The 20,510-nt window shown below is 43.9% G+C and overlaps 2 protein-coding genes across 3 annotated transcripts; one reads left to right on the top strand and one right to left on the bottom strand.

Moving 5' to 3' along the window:
• Window positions 1–3,922: 3,922 nt before the first annotated feature.
• LOC146581965 (uncharacterized) lies at window positions 3,923–12,364 on the bottom strand. Of its 2 annotated transcripts, XM_085288990.1 has the most exons (4): window positions 12,146–12,364; window positions 11,595–12,066; window positions 9,002–9,316; window positions 3,923–8,742 (listed from the first exon to the last, which is right to left on the bottom strand). In XM_085288990.1, exons 2-4 carry the CDS (start codon window positions 11,607–11,609, stop codon window positions 5,452–5,454), a joined length of 3,621 nt encoding a protein of 1,206 aa, XP_085145116.1. In that variant the 5' UTR covers window positions 11,610–12,066; window positions 12,146–12,364; the 3' UTR covers window positions 3,923–5,451. The 2 variants fall into 2 exon arrangements, with proteins under 2 accessions (XP_085145116.1, XP_085145108.1); XM_085288982.1 differs by having other exon boundaries at window positions 11,595–12,364.
• A 900-nt stretch (window positions 12,365–13,264) lies between these two features.
• On the top strand, window positions 13,265–19,336 carry LOC146581964 (charged multivesicular body protein 1B1-like). Its single transcript, XM_085288969.1, has 8 exons — window positions 13,265–13,631; window positions 13,941–14,038; window positions 14,132–14,278; window positions 15,293–15,361; window positions 15,454–15,561; window positions 15,709–15,752; window positions 15,945–16,017; window positions 19,138–19,336. The coding sequence occupies exons 1-8, from the start codon at window positions 13,616–13,618 to the stop codon at window positions 19,183–19,185; spliced, it is 603 nt and encodes a 200-aa protein (XP_085145095.1). The 5' UTR covers window positions 13,265–13,615; the 3' UTR covers window positions 19,186–19,336.
• Window positions 19,337–20,510: the final 1,174 nt, after the last annotated feature.

Here is a 20,510-nt window from a genome sequence, read left to right as displayed (position 1 = left end):
AGACAAGATGGAAATGAGTGGGCGTCTGTGACGTCAATCAGTGAACACACACACACTCCCCTCCTCTTCCCCTCCTGTGTGTGTGTGTGTGTGTGTGTGTGTGTGTGTGTGTGTGTGTGTGTGTGTGTGTGTGGGACTGTTCCAGTCCCATGCTAATACATGCTTCACTGCAAACAGCAGCAGTCCTACGGATCACAGGCATAAACATCAGCACACACAAACACCATCTCCACACACACACACACACAGGCACATTCAGATATGCAGAACTGAGTTTCATCTCTGAGCGGCTCGCGGAGCGCAGGATCTCTGCTCTGTTGTTTACACAGAGAGAAAATCTTGTTTGGCGCCACAGATGGCATTTAAAGACACTCAGATCTTTACCAAAGTATAAAACATAAAAAAAATCTAATTTTAAAATTTCAATAAGCCGACTCCAGCGCACGCTTACAGCCACTCTTGTTTTTGTGCAGACCTAATGGAAAGTTGCTGTGCGTATGTAATGTGGAATTATCTTCCTTTTAATGGATGAAGGTTCCGCTGAATTCAGTCCCGGCCTCCGTAGACTTCTCGTGCCATCTTATCGCTGACTGAGGGAATCGAAACAAGAAAATATAAATTCTTCATGTATAACCAAGAATGTACACAATATCACACAAGACAGCATTAGGGGGTTGTTGGAAGAATGAAAAGAAGATGACTACAATTAAGGCATGCTATTGACGCACATAGATGGGTTATCTTGTTGAATGCTGGGTAACTGTACCCCACTGTTCATTTAAATGAGAGGGTGTGAAGAGTCTAAAAGGAATCCACCGCATCTTGTCTTGAACATGAAAAGAACTACTTTCTAAAAGCTGACATTTTTTGAAGGATTTGAGCACAGAAACTGAAATTCGTCAGTGAATGTCACAATACATCATCAGCTACATAGCAGCACTTGTGCTGCTGTATGAAGCAAAACACTTAGTAAACTCACAGCAGCCACCTGCATGTTTTTCTCAGTAAAATGGGCCCCTCCCACTGTCGTAAACCTCCCTTTCCGTCCGCCTGATTGATCACCTCTTATGTAAGCCAGTGTCTTTGCCACACAGCCACCATTAAGATCCATTATGCTGAATTTAGTTTGCATAATTAAAAAAAGAAGTAAGGTCTCGTTGACCCGCGGGTTCCTGAATAAATCTGATAACTAAGAGTGAAGTAGGCAGGCGGGAGGCACAGACAGCCGCTCAGTAAACATAATTGTCTGCCACTATATTCCACATCGGTGCACAATTTTCCACTACTTTAAGAGGAAGTTAAAGCCATCGTGGTGCGAGCTGAACGTGAAAAACATCACAGATGGGTTGGCGCCGCTCGGAGAGAAAGAAAGTGATATGATCGACAGCTTTGATTCCTCAAGGTTTTCTGATTCAGGGCCCATGTAAGGCGTGCATTTGGCAAGTTCGCCTTTAAGAAATCATCCATCCATGTCACAGAGTCGTGACGACACAGACTTCTATCTAGAGAAATGAAAAAACTATTTTTGAAACACTCCACGCTGCCTGCCCAATTTTTGCTTTTAAGGATGAATTACCGGATAAAGTAAGAGCGCATCCGTTTCAGAGCGGGGGCGGCGCGTGTCTGTGTGTGGGGGGGGGATTTGGGTGTGTGGGTGTGGTGGGTAGCATTAATGATGCAGCAGACACTTGTCTTTCTGGCTGCTTTACTTCTTTGAGTATTTATCTCTCCCCCCCCCCCCCCCTTCCCCCCCATAATGTTCTCATGTATCCTCAGCTGGAAGAGGACTGAGTCACTGCAGCCATGGAAGCAGGTGGGTGGGTAGGAACACAGTGGATGGGAGGGCGAGGACATGGGTGTGGGATGTGGGGATGATGAAGAGGGAGGTTGTAGTGAATGAAAGAGAGAATATATGAATGGTGAATACTGTGTGTCCATTTTATTGCTCTGCACTGCTCAATCACTAAAAGACAAATTCTGTCTGCAAAGGCAAATAAAGCCGTCCCAACTGGTTTTGGACTCTTACAGTCGCTCGCAGGAGACTTTAAAGGGTAATCGAGAGAAAGGAGCAGAAAAAATTAATTCATGGGAATATGATCGGGGGAGTGGGAGCAGGGGGAATACATTTGTCGGCAGCCTTAATTATCTTAATACACACTTCAGGCAGAGCTACATGTTTCATCCCTTAAGCCTCCGCTAACCCCAACTTGATGCTTTTCTTTTCTTTTCTTTTTTTACATTTTTTCCCCTGCAGAGGCTAAATGTGCCCACAAGCGATTCCAGATTTAACTCTGAGGTATAAAAAGATTAGGCAATGTGAGCATATCAAACTAGAACCCATATTGTGTTCATAAAATGGTGCTGAGAACATCATCTAACCAAATGTATTGGCCTGAGTGTGTGAGGGACAGAAAGAGACAAAGGCAGATGTGTGGGTGATGTTCTCTTTTTGTCTCACTGAGTTTGAAAATGTTTATTGAGGGTGGACGGGTGGGCAGACCATTAGGAAAATTGATGTGCATGCAGATGTGTGTGGACATGTGTGTGTGTGTTCCTGCTCTGACATCACTGCTGCCGTCACTGCAGCCACCTCACGGTGACTCCCTTGTGACTGAAGGCCTGACAACCTCCCACGCTCTCCCCATCAAACTCCCATGCTCCTGCTCCTCTCTTGCCTGGCTTCATCTATAAACCCACCCCCCTCCCACCTCACTCACTCCTCATCCCCTGCTTTCCGTCTCCTCCTCAGCTCCGTTTCTATATCCATACATCATCGCCGTCCACTAGCTTTTCACCTCACCCACCTTCTTTTCATTCTTCCTGTTTTTTTCCCATCTCTTTCTCCCCCTCATTTGGTGTGTGGGTCTTCCCTGTCTTCCGTCATGCTCTCTGCACCCACAGTGCTCCCTGTCTGTGTCTCTATGGAAACCCTGAGTGGACATGAGTAGCTCAGAGGTCTGTGAAACACTGATACAGACACTATTAGATCACATGCTCCCGTTTCCTCTCAGAAAGCCGCGTGCGTGTGCAAGCCCTACTGTGTGGGAATAGATGCTGCGTGACCATGGCAATACAGCCTCCTCGCAAGATACACCTCGTCTCCCCCTGTGCCAATGACCTATCAGTGGTGTGAAGTGGGAGGAAAGGATGGAATGAGGGAGTAAGGAGGGAGTCCTATTGTTTCATTATACTGTAAGTCTCTTCAATTACTAGCTGGGGAAAGGGACCACCTGATGCCGCCTCTGCACAAATATTTCCATCAGAAGAACACACACAAGGCTGTGTTACCATGGCTTCAGAGGACTCTTGACTTACAGTCATTTCTTAGAGACATACCTTAACCTTATCGCCTTACCTTAAAATATGTCCCCATCTTATTCTGTAGTGATTTAAATTGCTTTATGTCCTCATAAAGATGACAAGTCCCCATAAATATGACTATGTAAACAGATTTAGGACCCCGTAGTATCATAAATTCCAACCCATACAAACATACACACACACCGTCCCCCTCCTCTCCTTTCTCCCCGATCACTCTCACACCTCATGAACCGTACTCTCCTCACATTTACACATTGTTGAGCCTGCTGTGTTGCGTAGCTCGTGCGTCATCTGTGTCCAAACACATCAGAAGGACAGGTGATTTGTGATAAGAGGCCTCGCACAGACAGAATTTTACAGCTCTGGGTCGCTCTCCTGGGCACCATCGTTATTTGTCGGTCACGCTTAAGTGGATCATTACAGAGCTTAATCACGGGGAAGGATACGTAAGCTGCACAGCATGTCATTTCGGGAGTGCCATGAGGTTATGAACGTGCGTGCAAAAAGGCAGGAAAATACGATAGTGGAATTCTTTTTCTCTTTGCAGTCGAAGCATTAACCGATTTGAAAAAAGGGGAAAAAAGAATCAGTTTCACTCACATGTGAAGGTTTGTCGAGTCTCCCCTTTATTTTATCAAAATGTACATACAGAAACTACAACAGGACTACATTAAAGAAGACATCAAAATGGGCAGCAATAACAGGGGTCAACAACTGAACAAACACCCAACCCAGCCCCAGGCCCACCCCATTAACATCCCCAGTGCAGTGAGATAAAGACATGCCAATGATGTCTCACATTTAGGCACTTGATTTCCCTACCGAACCATCTTTGGTCATAGTTGCTGTTGCACGGTTTCAAACTGAGATTCAAACAGGTTTGAGGTGGATCCGAACTCGATTCACGTGGGTTCTGCTGCGAATCGGCCGAAGCCGATGTACGCTGAGAGGAGTCGCATGAGTTTTAAAGCAAATCGGTTTAGACAGAGCTGCATCTGCCAGGTTTAGAGATGACCCAAAGATGGTTTTAACCTGACCGCCTCCATAGAGTAAACCGCAGTATTAATTAAATTAACACTAGATGATACAATACTTCACATGGTTACAGAAAAGACTCCACAACAGAAAGGAATCAAGCAGCACATCTTAACACAGTTTACCTGAAAACAACGCAGTGTATTTTCACACGATATACTGTAATCAATACGCTGTACAGTCTATTCCAAAGGCAATGTTGTTAGACTTTTTTGTAAGAACTAATCAGTCTTTTTACCACTGAGTATAATCTTGGAAAGTCTTGCAAAAATAGATCAATTTTTAATAAATTAAAAGCCTTGTTTTGATTGTAGGATGTGACCTTTTAAGCTACTCATGCATTGTCTAACTTTGTGTGTATACAGTAATATGCGTTACCTTGTATCTCTTTATGTATGTATGCATGTATGTGTGTCTATATGTATGAGAGTGATTTGATAAAAATACTGTACACACTAGTAGACTTATCCCTCTCTCCTTTTTTTGGAATACACCTCTTTCGGTAAAAGGAATAACAAAGTTACATTAAACTGTTTAAGAAGCATAGTAGTCACACAGTATTTGGCAGTGAACAGTCCTAATTTATCCATGCACAATATCAACCACAGGCAAGGTCCACATTCTGAACAAACCCATTAAGAACAACACAGTAAGAACATGGAAAGAGTTTACAAGAATTTAAGACCCTGGAAGTGTGTGTGTGTGTGTGTGTGTGTGTGTGTGTGTGTGTGTGTGTGTGTGTGTGTGTGTGAGAGAGAGAGAGAGAATGTCCACAGCACATTTGGTTTCCCAGGGAGACCAAAGGCCTATGACTCATGTAGTGCATACAGCATTTTCTGGAATTTTTAACAATATCGGAAGAATTAGTATTTTCCACAAAGCCCAAATAATTACATATAATCATGTTAGAACCTTACAGAGTACTTGGGGAGTTTAGTGTAAAAACCCACTCAATCCCACCCCCATAGGTCTATTATAGACCAAACAGTTTATCCCTGGATTATATTTCCATTCTCAAGCTTTTTCTTTGGAGCATGCACCATCCCCTAGCTCAATTGTGTATTTTGTGTAATGACATGTGTATCCATGCATGTTTTACACAAGTCCAGTTTGCGGGTGCAGGTGTAAAGGGTAAGGTTGGTACAGCAGAGCTGATCCCCCTTGGGGTATGTAGTAGCTGCAGTAGCTGGGTTCTGCTAGATAGGGGGCAGTGTGCTCAGCAAGGTACGGGGCAGGCTGGTAGAAGCACGTCACATGGTCTGTGTTGGGTATTATGTTCTGCTCTCCCAGAACCTTCAGTGCCAGCACTGTGATCATATTCAGTGTTTGACGCCTTTCGTGTCCCATCAGACACACTGTGCTGTCATCTACCACACGACGCAACGTCATCAAGTACTGGTACTTGCTTCTCTCCTCGCCGATAAAATGGTTCTTCAAGTAGGACAGGATCTTTCGCTGTTGTTCCTGCACGTCAGGGAAATCAATAAAAAAGCGTGAGCACATGTAGCGCTCCAGTGTCTTTATCTGAGTCTCGCTGGCTGGTCGGTAGTCTCGCACCAACAGGTTGCTGTATTTCAACAAGCCACCACCTCGAATCTCTTCGGGGTTCCTGGTAGCAATCAGGCGGTAGCGCAGGTGGTCCATGGCTGCCTCAAAGTCACCATACATGCTCTCTGCCAGGACCTCGACAGCAGGGACTGAGTCAGATGCCTGAGGAGAGTCACACTGTTCAGAAGTGTCTGTGGTTACCTCAGGGGCCTCTTTGTTCTCAGGCACAGAGTTGGCTGCCTCAGTGGCTTCTGGAGAGGCAGATTCCCCGGGGCATTCAGACTGAGAGTGAGGCAGAACATGTGAGGTGGAACTTGGGATAGTGATTGGAAAAGAGACAGGCTCAGTAACCTGAGGCAAAGATGAGATATATTCATGTTCTTTTTTAACCTCCAACTGTAAGAGAGGAACTCCCGGCTGAGGGGAAGACTCTTTAATCTGTTCATCACTGTCCGTGTTTAGTATCAAAGGCTCCATGTCTGAAGATACCTGAGGTACAAGGTCCTCCGACTCCACCGGTGGAGTGAGGCAGAGGAGGGGAGGGCTCAGGCAGGGGGAAGGGGGTGTGAGACAGAGCGGTGTAGGGCTCAAGCTGAGCATTGGAGGGGTGAGGTAAGGAGGCGAGCTGAGGCAGGATGAGGTAGGGCTGAAGCTTAGGGTTGGAGAGCTAAAGCTAGTAGCAGGGCTGACAGTGCTTAGCATCGGAGACGAGAGGCAGTGAGATGGAGGGGTCAGGCATGGGGGAGGGCTGAGGATGGGGGGCGGGGGAGTTAGGCAAGGAGGGGACAGACTAACTACTGGAGGGGTGAGACAGGACACAGGAGGTGTAACACAGTGGACAGGAGAAGCTGGACTGAAGGCGGACCCTTGCGGGCTGTCACTTGGTTGATTCACAGCCATCTTTTTGGTCTCTTGTTCTGTTCTGGAACTAGAAGGATCTGACTGTGAAACTAACATGTCTGCTGAGTCAAGGGGCTCTACTTGTTTGGCAGTTTCTGTAGGGGAGGACTGACTGGGCTCACTGAAATCCACATGTGTAGTTGGTGTTTCAGTAGGGCTCTGAGTAGCCGTTTCACCTGGGTCTTCTGTGGCTAACTGAGAAACCGGTGGGTCTTGAGGTAAAGCAGACATGGAATTCAGAGTAGAGGTGGAGATTATATCAAGGGCTGGATCCGGAGCTGGGATAAAGTTAAGATCTGAAGCTAGGTTACTGGAAGGACTAGGTTCAGAATTAGTCTTAAAAGGAATGGTGCTTGTTGGGGTAGCTGTAGAGTTTGAACTGGAAGCAGTTGGCTCTGTGTTAAAGGCTATCTCGGGGCTCGCGTGAGGGTTTGACTCCAGGCAGGGCACAGAAACGAGTAACTCGTTTTCGGGGAGTGAGCTGGGGTTAGGACTGGGGGTGACCTTTCTGCACATCCTCCGAGGGGGTTTGGGGGATGAGTGTTTGAGCACCACCATGTGAGATAGTCTCTCTGAGGCCTTACAAGGGGGAGCAGAGGAGGTCTTTTTGTCAGAAGAAAGGCTAGGTGGTGGAAGTAAAATATCCTGAGTATCTGGAGGGTTAGCGGCATCAAGTGTGTTAGGTGTTTTTTCTGAGTTTTCTGTTTGTTGTGTGTTGTCAATCTCCAGCAAATCCTGTGCGTCAGGAAGCTGTGTGCTGCAAAGTGTGAGAGCGGAAGAGGAGGAGCAGGAACAATCAATACCCTGTGTGTTCTCTGTGATTTCACATATTTCTGTGTCAGTTTTCCTCTCTTCTTCTATTTCTTCCTCTGTTTCTGCATTTTGTTCATCTGCTAACTTGTGTGAGGATGTACTAGTGTGTAGAGCTGGCACATGTTGTGTTTTATCTTCCTCACTGCTGCTTTCATACTCTCCGAAAGACTTAGATACGTTTGTTTTATCAGATTGCTCTGTACTGCGAGGGCTTTCTCTAAGGTTCAGACACTCTCCCTGGGTTTCGTTTGAGGTTTTTGGCATCTCAGACTGTCCCATCTGCTCTGCTAGTTCTTTCTGTTCATCAGGGGGTTTTGTGTGGTTAGCAAGTTCTTTCTGGACAGAGAGTTCTCCGTGGTTTGAATGTGCTGGTGGTAAGTCGTCACAGGGCTTCGCTTGCTTTAACTGTTCTACCTTTGTTGAGCCTTCAGTCTTTTCCAAGAGCTCTGGCTCATGTTCAATCTGAGCTGGTGGTTCAGCTTCCTCAGGGGCTTGTTTCTTTTCTGACAAAGATGTCTGGCCTGTCTGGTTTAATTTTTCTCCGTGCTCTGACACTTCCTTCAACCCTTCAGGTATTTTCTCTTTGCTGTCTTTCTCCAGTGCTGTGTGTTTTGTCTGGTTTGAATGTACAGTTTGTTGCGAGAATTCGGTCTGAGAATTGTTTTCCTGCACCTCATCTCTCTGTTTTATCTGGCTGTTTTGAGCACCTTCTTCACCGAAAATGTCTCTGTCTGTGGGCTTTTCTGTTTCTGGCGCAGCTGTTTGATTCAGCAGGGAAGGAGAGTATTTATTCTGATTCTCTGCGGGCTGGTCCTTAACTTCAACCTTATTCATTTTGCGCTGCGAGTCCTTCTGCATGTAAGACTCTAGAAGACGATCCAGAATGATCTGGAAGGAGTCTACGCTGAACTCAAATTGGCGCCTGAGCGCACTCACAAATTTGAGCTCCAGGTTTTTGCCACTGTTGTTTGAGAGGGAGATGAGGCTCCAGCGGTCATGTTCGTTGAAGACTTTTACCATTTTCTGGACATAGGCCTCTTTCATTGTGGCGTTGCTGATCCGTTCCCTGTTGACTGCAGCAGGCAGAAAGTCCAGCAAGCAGCCCAGTACTGACTCTTTGATCACCTGGGAGGGCAAAAAGTTAACAGCATGACAGCTACAACTAATCACAACGATCTACTGAAATAAAAATCATTGCTGTGGTTTAGGTTTTGGTATAATCTAGTTAAAACAAGCATGATCGATTCAGCTACAAATTAATTATGGTTAGGATTACAATATCATGTTTAACAGAACCCCAGTAAAAATCATTTGCAACCCCTACATGGCTTATTCAATGCTGTCAGCGCAGGTAACTGGTGTCTAAACGCTACAGTAATCTCACCTGGAACTCCTCTTGAGTGGGCAACTCCACTCCAAAGATGATGTCCAAGTCCTTGTAGCTTGTTCCGTTGTCTCGGACAAGGACGTGGCTGGCCGTGGAGCCGTTCAGACGAACATCTCTAACTGTGATTCCCTGCTTCTGCAGCCTGGCCCGCACGGCAATGATGATGTCACGAGGACGCAGCTCCAGCGTGGGAAAATTCCCACGGCCGTGGATTGGAACCACCTCTGAAAGAACCTGATGGAGAACCTCCACCTGCTCAGCGTTCAGGCTGTGAAATCGCTGACTGGATTTCTTTTCAGACATGCTGCTGCCCTGAAGGGAGGGATGACAATGAGAGTTTATTACAGCTCCTCAATGAAATATGCTGTGTGTTTCTCTCTCTCTCTCTCTCTCTCTCTCTCACACACACACACACACACACTCAGTATCACTCATATGCACACTCTCTGCCAGTCTGCTGTCTGCAAGTCACAGCTTGGCTGACAGCTTTTCCACAATGCTAATGTAACTGCTGTGTTGACAAGCTGACACATGGAGCAAACCACGCAGATGTGCTTTGCATAAATACTCTTCAACTGTTCACCCAGGTCACAGCAAATTATGGGGAAGTGGTCGAGTTACAAAAAGAGTCTGAAATGCTTTACAGTATTTACTGCTCATGACTTACAACGTGTTAATTAGTCACTTTATTTACACTCCATCTATTAATTGCTGGCTCAGGATTTAATGTAATTCCTTTAACTCAAAATATAACATTTACTTAGCCTTTGTATAAGATAATAATAAAAGATAATAAAATGCAACCTTTGTTTATTATTTTCACCGGACAAGAAAGGGTTAAGTTGAATGAGTCATCACCAGCAGACTGCATTAATCACACCAACGTCACTAATTAAAGACACACATCTGTTTTTGTGGCCGTGTGTGCAGCACATGATGCGTGCATATTACAATCAATAACTCCATCCATTTGTGGGACTGCATGTTAAATGTATAAAAAAAAATTCCAACCCAAATTGAAACAAAGAGAAATTAAATAAGAGCTAATTATGCTGTTTGGCATTTAACATGTGGAGTCCTCCTGGCACTTACACACTCAGCCTCTGCATCCAGACTCCATTAATAAATCTCTAAAGAGTCAAAATATTTTCAATAAGCTGCACAATATCTTTATTTGCCTAACCAAGTCAGTCTGAAGAGTCTCTGTTAAGTGACTGAGTGTGCGATTGTGAGCGCCTGTCAAAGTGTTTCGGCGAGTGAGTGCTCGTGTTCGTGTTTGCAACTGTGGTTCATAGCAGCCCATTATGATCTATTGTTTGCTTTAATCAATAGTTGTCACTCAGTGCTACAGCTGAATGCAGCTGATTGCTATGATTTGTCAATACTAGCAGGCTAAACAGTGGGATAATAATGAGCAGTAATCGGATGCTTTCTGGTATCATTTAGTCAGACACCAGAGGGTTATAGTCTGTAACAACCACAAACAAAATCTATAATGGGGGCGTCTTAGAAAGCTTTGCATGCATTTCAACAAACACTAAATCAGCATAAGTGCAGATCGTACATAAAGCTACAGAAGTACAGAAGTTGCTGTTTTTTGAAGAACTGCTTACCAGGATGAAAAGAAGTTGAGTCTTAGAGCACAGAGCTCCTAAATAGCTTTTGTGGATGAGACATCGGCTCACGTGTCCCACTTTAACCAGGCAAACTTCACATCGCAAAATGATCATACATCCAGAGCTGATACAAACACCTCCAGATGTTTACACTTATCACACGCACAGCGACACAATATGTTGACGAGGCACTGCAGGAGCGTTTTTCCAACTGGCCCCTTGTATTTCCCCCACAACCCCCCTCCCCCTTTCTCACTCTCCTGCAAACTTGCAGCCTGAGTGACTCATCCAGGCGTATCGGCTCAGCTCACACATAATCTATAGCCACTGAAAACCCAACAAATCTGAGAAGCTCATACACACTGGGCTACATGTACAAACAAACAATAAGGCTCTGTAAACTCAGGTGAATGTCTTGTGTATAAAATCTGTCAAGTAGCACACAGGAGGGAGAGTTAGTCCTGTGGTTAGAATACTCTAAATATATGTCCTTTATATATACCTATATATAGACAGACAGACAGACACACACACACACACACACACATACATACATGCATATATGTTATTTGCATGCAAGTCCTTGATTTTTACTTTTATCCCCTTGAAATATTATAAACATATGAATACTGAAGTGGAAGACAACTCAGTAGGCTACTTACTGAGCTTATAACACAATATTTACTGAGAAGAAAGCCTATATTTTTAAATGCAGTGCTTGAGTTCACCAGTACATTGCTAAAATAAAGAAATAAATAAGAAATAAAAATACAGCTATTAATTTTTCCCATAAAAGTTAACACCTGTTGGGTGTTATAGTTCACCACTTGTACAGTTTCAGTCCTGTGGCAAGTGGAGGCAATTAAGCGCAATGAAGTGCCTGCCAGGGTAAAGGGCAGCACTCGTGAGAATTAAAAACTTAAAAACGGGATTAAAAGAAAAAAAAAAAACTTCACAGAGCTGAGTGTTCTTACCTGTTGCTGAGGCATCTGAGGGAGCGAGCGGCTCCTGACTTGTCAGCGGGATGAAACAGCGGGTATCCACCGAGCTACAGGTCCGGAGAGTTCGTGTTTTCTACTGGCTTTGTTTTTTCTTTTGAAGTCCCTGCCCGCTCCGTTTAGACTCGATGCTGACGCGGCTGGGTCCCTTATAAGGCATGCGTTGCCAGAATCTGCGCGCGAGTTCATTCGGGCGCTGTCCGGGAGGCGCGTGGTGCTGAAATGAAGAATGAAACGAGTCCTCGCGCTCTTGTTTCTCCTTCGGCAGCCTGGAGCGTAACGCAGTTTCCATAGCGACCTGCCGTCATTCAGTTATGACTGGGGAGTGCGCGTGCACGCGCGCGCGGATGAGTGCGCGTGCAGCAGTCTTCTCACAACAATGGTGGAGTTGTGGTGGTAAAGAGGGCGTTAACAAGTGTCAGGGATAATTCGAGTGTTCGTGCCAGGCCTGCATTAAGAAGAATAAAAGTTTACAGGACGAACTAATCACAGCCGTGCAACCTGTGCGTGTACCAACAAATCCTCACTTTATTATGTGGCCTTTCTGTGTGTTTGACGTGTCAGCGCTGAACTCAACTGCTACCACATCACCTCAGTATTACACCGTGGCTGAGGTTGAGGCCATAAATGTCGGGACATATGGTTTTGGGGGGACATTTTCTCAACCGCTTCTCATCACGAAAACATCATTATATCTAATGCTGTGTCCACACAAAGTGTCAGCAGATACAGTATGAGTCATCCATGCAGCTCCCTCCCCCTAACCCAGCCTTAACCCCCCCCCTCCCCAAACCCGAGCCTTCTTTGGCTGGCCGATGCACGCACACACTGGAACACTTTCTCTATCTGGACAATTACAGCCAATAATCCTTCTCCCCCCTTCATACTGCAAATTCGTGCTCCATCCCTTAAAAACCTACTTGCACAAATCCCCGCGCGTGTTCCCTTGCCGTGTTAGCTCACACAGCCATTCTTTCCGCGGAACTCTATAAACAAGCAGTTCCAGATGTTACCTAGTTACGTGTTAATGCATCCGCAATAAAGTGGAAGGATATGCGTGAAAGCGTAAGTCAAACACGGCTGGCTCTGTGGAAAAGGTAAATTTACTCCTTCTCTCTCTCGCTCTCTCTCTCTCTCTCTCTCTCACACACACACACACACACACACACACACACACACACACACACACAAATGACGTCACTAGACGTGTACCACAACCTACCGATACCGGGTAAACTATTTTTAGCCTGGATGGAACTTGTCTGCTTTGCTTTGGACACGCGCACCCAGTCCACTTTTCCAACGGTCGTGACGTAGAAGGCGCGAGCACGTCACGCAGAATCGTGATCAAGTGTGACGACGGTGAAAGGTGGCCAGAAGTATCAGCGATTGTATTCAAAGATAAAGATTAACTAAGATGGTTCACACATCTCTCTTCTGCCCCGATATAAAGGTTTTAGTCATAGATCGACATTGTTAATGCAGATAATTTATTAATTAGTGACAAAGCTTATTTTGTACGTGTAAATATGGGCCGAATAGTGGGCTATTAATAAAATATAGATGCAAATGTTGAGAAAAAAGGTCATAAATACCACCAAAAACAAGAAGGAACATTCGGGAATAGTCGTCGTGTCTAATAGACGCTCTTTGGCGCATGCGTGATAAGAGAATTCCTAATCTTTCACACTTAGTAGCATTTTTTGCGAGCGATGGAATTTATTTTTGTAACTGCCTAACCAACGGATTAATATTTCACGATTATAAGAGCATTTTGGGGGACAGAAAGACAAATAAAAAAATCTACCACTCTTTTTTAACCGAATTAAAACAAAAGCGGAAGTATCTGCAACCGATGCATCTTGCCTCGCTACACTGCCGTATGGTACAACCCTCAAAAATCAAAACAAGCATCTCCGGTTGAAAAAAAGCGAGTGTCTGGATGCTACTTTGTACATTACGAAACTCAGTAGTTGTCTCAGAAAAAGACTTTTATCATGTCGAATATGGAAAGTATCCTTTCATTTGTACTCTTACGTACATTTGCCTAGCAAAACCGTAGCTAGTCATAAGCTGGGCTTAAGCTAACTCTTTCATACATGGAAGTTCTGCTCTGTTGTGTCGTTATGAGCAAAAACCTGACCTTGTTTTCACGTTTTTCTTTTTATATTTGGCTAAATTTTCGCTAGCATCATGAGAACCACTGACTTGGGTTAAATAAGCTAGATGTATTCAGACTCGTCCTCATAGCATTAAATTGTAATTTGGATTTATTACCAGTGCTCTGCTAACATGAAACAACCCCTTGACCAGCTGCTCAAGAACACTTGTTCAACCTGAAGTTTGCTGCCAAGGAGCTACAGCGTAACTCCAGGAAATGTGATAAAGAGGAAAAGTCAGAAAAAACTAAAGTGAAGCAGGTTGGTTTATTACACTTATTAGAGTCTTGAAAAGCTGGCCCACAGTATAACTGCACCGCGTGTTACACTGTGTGTGTATGCTGTGTTTCTCAGGCTATCCAGAAGGGTAATATGGAGGCAGCCAGGATCCATGCAGAGAACGCCATCCGGCAGAAGCACCAGTCCATCAACTTCTTGAGGATGAGTGCCCGGGTGGACGCTGTAGCCTCTAGGGTCCAGACAGCTGTCACTATGAACCAGGTCAGGACTGTGGGTCATGGGTTTGCAGGCCACTTCTCTTGCTTTTCCACTGTAATGTAAACGATGACCACCGAAAAACTCTTTTAATGGCATACATTAAGACAGAGAATGTTCCCTGGCTTGAGTTGGTTGTACTTTGCTTTTTACGTTCCATTCAAAGTCAAAATCAGTTTTGCTTCTCTTGGATTGCAGTGATTCTAAAGAATGATATAAGTAATTATAGTTGTGTACTGCAACTATTCCAGATATTTGTCACACATTCAGATGTGTAAATATAGTGGGTTTTTTTTTTTTTTTTTTCATTTTTAAAAGGTTATATATGTAAACCAGATTTCATCGTAGCCTTGCATGTGCTATGACATCAAAACCTCTTGTCCTACATTTACAAGGAGTGTGCTCGTTCACCACATCAAATGTTATGCATGTATTTTTTTCACTGTGCATGTTCTGAAAATGACATCTTATTTCAGAAGAGGTGAAAAGCGCAGCCACTTCAGAGTCAGGCAAAAGGGCTCGCAGACATGCAAACAAAAAGACACCAATAACATAATGTCATTAGAGGCGCTTTAGACCTTGTGCTATTAGCTCCTCGCTCTTGTGAGAGTGACGGCCTCTTTTAAATTGCTTTAATTCAGCATCACTACAGGAAAGGCACCTTTTCACAGAGTAAAGCGTAATAATGTCTGCAGAAATGGAAGGAGTGCGTGAGATGTTACAGCCGAGCAACACCTCTGAGCACCCTTGTGTGTTGCTATAATACCGCTGCCTCTCATTAAAGCTAATGCCATCGCATTTATTATAAACCCATTTACCGCAGCTTGTTTACCTAATGGTAGGTTTGTTTTTGACTAGATTAATCTTTAATCAGCATCATCCTAGAACTATTAGAGGTGCTTCTAGTGTGAGAGAGTCATGATAGAGTGTCTAGTTAAAAGGGTTAAAGTGACACCTAGTGGACACGTTGGAAAACAGCACCCAAGCTTCAGTGGTTTATTTCATGTTTTGTTTTCCCAGGTGTCAAAATCCATGTCTGGAGTGGTGAAGTCTATGGATGCTACACTGAAAAGCATGAACCTGGAGAAGGTTAGAGGCTATTTGCAGCATATGGCACAAAAACTATTCAGGAAATTTCTATTCGTTAATTCGTTTTTTGGGCTCACTGTGTTTTTGCACAGATCTCTGCACTGATGGACAAGTTTGAAAAGCAGTTTGAAACTCTTGACGTGCAGACAGCTCAGATGGAGGATACCATGAGCAGCACCACCACTCTAACGACGCCTCAGGTAACACTTCCTGTTATCTCCCAAGAAGGAAACACTCCTGAGCCCTTGTTGCTGCTTATGCATGCATGATCACTGCATTGTTATTCAGTTGTTTCATTTCTAAAGGCCTTTTTTTTTTAAATTACTATTTGCTTGTTGGGTCCCTAGAATGAAGTGGATATGCTGTTGCACGAGATGGCTGATGAAGCCGGGTAAGATCTCTACGCTGTCTAAAAGCATTAGGAAAGAAATTGGCAACTGCAGTGTATAAAATGAACTGTACTAAAAGCTTTATTCAAATGACTTTCATTAAGATCGAGGATGCACCTCTTTCACTGTTTACAAGGCTGCTTTGAAACACAAAAGGCTCATTAATATTAATTAATTAGATTTTTATTTTTCAGTTTGGATCTTAATCTGGAGCTTCCTGCAGGCCAGACCTCTTCACTGGCTTCATCTGTGGCATCAGCAGAGCAGGTAAGATATCCCAGTAGAGCAGGGCGATATGAGCAAAAATATTTATCACAATATACATTTGAAAATTTGAGATAACGATATAACTGACGATATAATTGACACTAGACAAAATACTTTACAACTCCACAACTTTATTAGTGCACTTTTTCACTTAAACAAGCAGCTGTTTTTTATGTGCATTAAAGTTATATAAAAAATTTAACAGTGCAAATGCAAATTCCTTGCTGACAGTTTAACCAAAAGGCATTTCCAGTGGAAATTGGCCGACATATCCTCAGCATAACCATGTATAATATCCACAAAACTTAAAAAAAGAGGTTATACACACACAATACGATAATATTATGTTGAAGCACAGTACGTATCACTCTGCGAGGCTCCTGCCTATGATAGCCGTAATGCTCCGAAAATCCATCAAGTGGTGCGGGTTCGTAGGCAGGAGCTTCGCAGAGTGATACGTACTGTGCTTCAACATAATATTACCGTATTGTGTGTTTGACAGATTTTTGAGCGACGTGTACCAAATAAAATCGTTTAGAGGTCAGTAAACACAACCACAATTCATACATAAGACACACAGGATTATAAGGGGCACTGTAGATTTTCAGGTAGCATGCTCTACCAAAAATAGTGCTTTGTTGTGTATCTGACGGATGAAAGCCAAACCAGTTCCACATCACTGAAGTTGCAGCATTTTTACAAACCAATTCTGGTTCATTCGTTTCATTCAACGATCCGCTTTCGCCCTTCTTATTCTCCGTCGCCGTCATGCTTTTTCTGCATTGTGTGTATGAAAACAAAGGCACTGCGCATGCGCGTTTTACCCGTATTCTATCGCGATATTTCATTTCTTATCGTTGCCCAACATTATACCAGTATTACCGTGAACAGTATGATATGGCCCAGCCCTATATACCAGCTGTTAAACATCCATCCTTTAGAGCAGCGGTCCCCAATCCCCGGGCCTCGGACCGCTACCAGTCCGTGAGTCGTTTATGTGTGATATCTGACAGGGTTTTATTGAAGCGAGTCATCAGCACGACCCTCTGGTGGACAAAAAAAAAATCTGTGCCAAATCAAGCATGCTGATCCATCCGCTGTGCCGATCCCACGGGGCAAGTGAATGTACCTACTTCAAACCCATAAGTATGCAGGTCACTCTGTTATTGTTAAGCCGAATTTATGGTTCAGTGAGGGCAGCGCAGCCGGGGATAGCCCATCTACCTGCAGACCAGTGTGTGGGCTACTCTTGCTTGTGCTGTGGAGAACAGTGTAAGTGTGAAACTGAGTGTAAAGATCAATGAAAAGTGTCCACTGACCCGCTGTCTGTGCTTTTCATGCTGTATTTTTGAAGTCACTAAAGGTTTTTTTTGCGGTTCTCCAGTTCCCAGTAAACTCCACTGTTGCTCATTTCTCTATTCCAGCCCACTTGTCAACCAGTCAGCATTTAGCGAACGCATATGACTTCCGCTTTCAGTGACATGCAGTTGGAATTTTGGAAAACTGCAGAGGAGCAAGTCTGTGTTGGGTGAAAACCGTGATACACTCGTTGTCTGAATGGTAGTGTGTACGCTGGAGGACACGTTTACGGGACCTTAAATTACGCTTTAGCCTGACTAAACCATCAGAAACAGACTTCATGAGGGTGTGCTGAGGGCCCGATGTCCTCTAGTGAGCTCTGTGCTCACCGCCCAGCATGTGGAGCTCGATTTGCATTTTCCACAGAACACCAGGATTGGCAGGTCCACCACTGGTGCTCTGTGCTTTTCACAGATGAGAGCAGGTTCACCGTGAGCACATGTGACAGACGTGAAAGGGTCATGAGAAGCTGTGGAGAATGTTATGCTGCCTGTGACATCGAACATTGATTCTGCAGGTTGATCATTTTCTTTTTCATCAAACGATGTGACATCCCTTCACTCCTAACGCATTACCTCGTCCAATCAGTGTAGATATCGATGTGATTTACTTTCCCAGTGAGATCTGATGTGTTTTCAAAGTGTTCCTTTAATTTATTTGAGTGATACACGTTCTTCACATGCCATTAAGGGTCAGTCAGTGGGATCTGTGGAACGTGTGAAGCCACAAAAAGGATCATCATTTTCTTTCCTGTTTAAGGAAACTTGTCTTTTATTGAGGTTTTCTTCGGTTTGTTTTGTCCTTTTTGTTAGTGTGATTACTTTGTTACTCATCTTTAACCTCCTAAGACCCGAACTCTTCCATTGCATGCATTTTTAATTTCTCTTTGATATTTGGGCATATTGGGGCCCGATGAATGTAAAAACAAAGAATTACCACATTTTTTTTTCTTACCTTTTCCTGTTTTTAAGAAAAATAAGAGCCACATGTGAAGATATTTGTTTAAAATTTTGATAGAACAGTAGCAGTAAAATGTCCTCGTAAGTGGATATCAGGCCCTTGTAGAGTAATTAAGTATTTTGGTCTAAATAACCTAAAATGTGATGTCCACATATGTGGACGCCAGGTCCTTGGAGGTTAAAGAATATTGCTGTCTGTCAGGCTTAACCCTGTATCCCTCACACAGTTACAGCAGTGAGCTGGTTGGATTTTACTTAATGGCTCACCCTCTGTTTCACTGTATTACATTTGGATGAAAATTGCTTGAAAACCAAGAGATTGGTTAGCGCCCCCCTGGGAACAAGTGCTAGGAAAAAATGTGTATTCCCAGATAGCAAAAGATAGCGAATGAAAATTTGAATTTCAATCATTTAGCAGGTTTCTGGAAGTTGCAAGGATTTTGGATCGCCAGGTGGTCACTGACTGGTTTCCGGGCATGCACGACTGGGAAGATAGCTAACAATATCTTAGTACCTGCAGCCCTCACTAGGATGACCTGCTGTCTGTTGTTTTGAACATGTGTACATGATGCTGGCTGCAAACTAAATCTACCTACAAGTATAAATATTTAAAGGAGCCGGAACATAAAAGATTTACAGTTTTAATAACTCTGTTCTTTTCTTCAGCCCTAAGAACACACAAAATCAATATATCGAACTGGACTATGAATGATTGAAAACCAAAGCTCCTGTAATAAATGTTTCCTTTGACCTAGCTGTCTCCATCTGCTGATTTCTCTCTCGTCTTTCGTGCCGTCATCAGGATGAGCTCTCCCAGAGGCTGTCCAGGCTGCGAGACCAGGTGTCATAGTGACACGGCGAGGAAAACAACAAGAAGGAGCAAAAACACGGAAGGGCCAATAAAAACAAAAAGTGCAATGTGCCTGCAGGCTTCATGCCCTCCTTTATATTCTTTTTTTTTTTCTTTTGAGAAAAGCCTGAAAGCAGAAAATGATGTTTTTATAAGAAAGCAGGCTTTCAGTCCTGCAAGTGCGTACAGCTATTACCTCAGTCTAAGCTGGTTATGTTGCATGTGTATATAATGCAAAGCAAAGTAATATATTTATTTATGTACTAATTTATTTCCTAACTGAATGGATATTGTAAGGGTGTACTTTTACTGCTACTGCTGACGGTGTTGACACTTTTGTTTTTTGCTTCCAGTGTCAGCTTTGCTGTCGTAATACAAAATTCTCCAGGTGAAATAGTTTCCTTGAGTATTTAATAGAATTTTCTTCATGTAGCAGTAACCACTCCAAAGGCTCACACCGCACTGCTATTCACAAACGCAAAGTCATTAAAAGTATTGCAAAATCTCATCCTTGTCACTTTTTTGTTGTTGTTGTTGTCCTTGTCATTTTGTGTTTTGGATGAAGTATGCAGCACACATTCCTCTCGGTCTCTCCATTTTTCTGCGTGCCCCTCCCTCTTTCTCTTCTTCAACAGGGAACAGATGAGAGGTCAAAGGTGTCACCTGTAGAGGAAGCAGCCTTCTGCCACTCGCATGCCAGTACCTCATTACACACACACACACACACACACACACACACACACACACACACACACACACAGTGTATCTCTGGGAGGGAGGCACATCCCAGCTGGGAGCCATTACAGGTGCCGTCCTAACACACACACACATATATCTTCATATGAACACGTTCGCAACCCTGTAGCGAGGGGAGCTCTCCGGAGTGACACTCGGTCACCTCTGACCTCTTTTGTGTCCCTCCTAATCATCATCAGCACAAACTTAACTACATCCACAATCATCATCATCAGTGCTCGCAGACTGACACGAGTCTCTTGTTTGCGCTTGCTTCCAGACACTTTGATGAGTTTGAGGTCTGCAGTACGTTTGAGCACGCACCCGCTCCTTTAAGTCCTCAGTTCTTCTTATTTTCCACTGACCTCTGTGATCCAACAGCTGTCAGTCATTTTTTTTCTCCACCGTTTTTTTGGGGGTCTAAAATTCAAATTCCGTGTTCCTTTTGTGGTAAGAACCACAAAATGTATTTGATACTTTTGTGTGTGTGTTTCAAATCTAATTTTAACCCTCAATGGCCGTCTCTTTTCTTTCAACATGATTAAAGCTGGGAGAGTCTTTAACCGCCTGCCCCCTCCACTGTGTGCATC

This window comes from Mchenga conophoros, linkage group LG2 (genome assembly GCF_057382185.1).
Source record: "Mchenga conophoros isolate Kocher_MC1m ecotype Shallow Benthic linkage group LG2, M_conophoros_male_GT1.1, whole genome shotgun sequence".
NCBI classification, from domain to species: Eukaryota; Metazoa; Chordata; class Actinopteri; order Cichliformes; family Cichlidae; genus Mchenga; species Mchenga conophoros.
This window is presented reverse-complemented; position numbering and strand designations above follow the sequence as displayed.

What these genes read in the sequence shown, in the direction of transcription:
- LOC146581965 (XM_085288982.1), bottom strand. An exon ending in CCACTCAAGAGGAGTTCCAG is followed by an intron (nt 8,743 to 9,001) that starts GTGAGATTACTG and finishes TTGCCCTCCCAG; the next exon opens with GTGATCAAAGAGTCAGTACT.
- LOC146581964 (XM_085288969.1), top strand. An exon ending in CCACTCTAACGACGCCTCAG is followed by an intron (nt 15,562 to 15,708) that starts GTAACACTTCCT and finishes TTGGGTCCCTAG; the next exon opens with AATGAAGTGGATATGCTGTT. An exon ending in GAGATGGCTGATGAAGCCGG is followed by an intron (nt 15,753 to 15,944) that starts GTAAGATCTCTA and finishes TTTATTTTTCAG; the next exon opens with TTTGGATCTTAATCTGGAGC.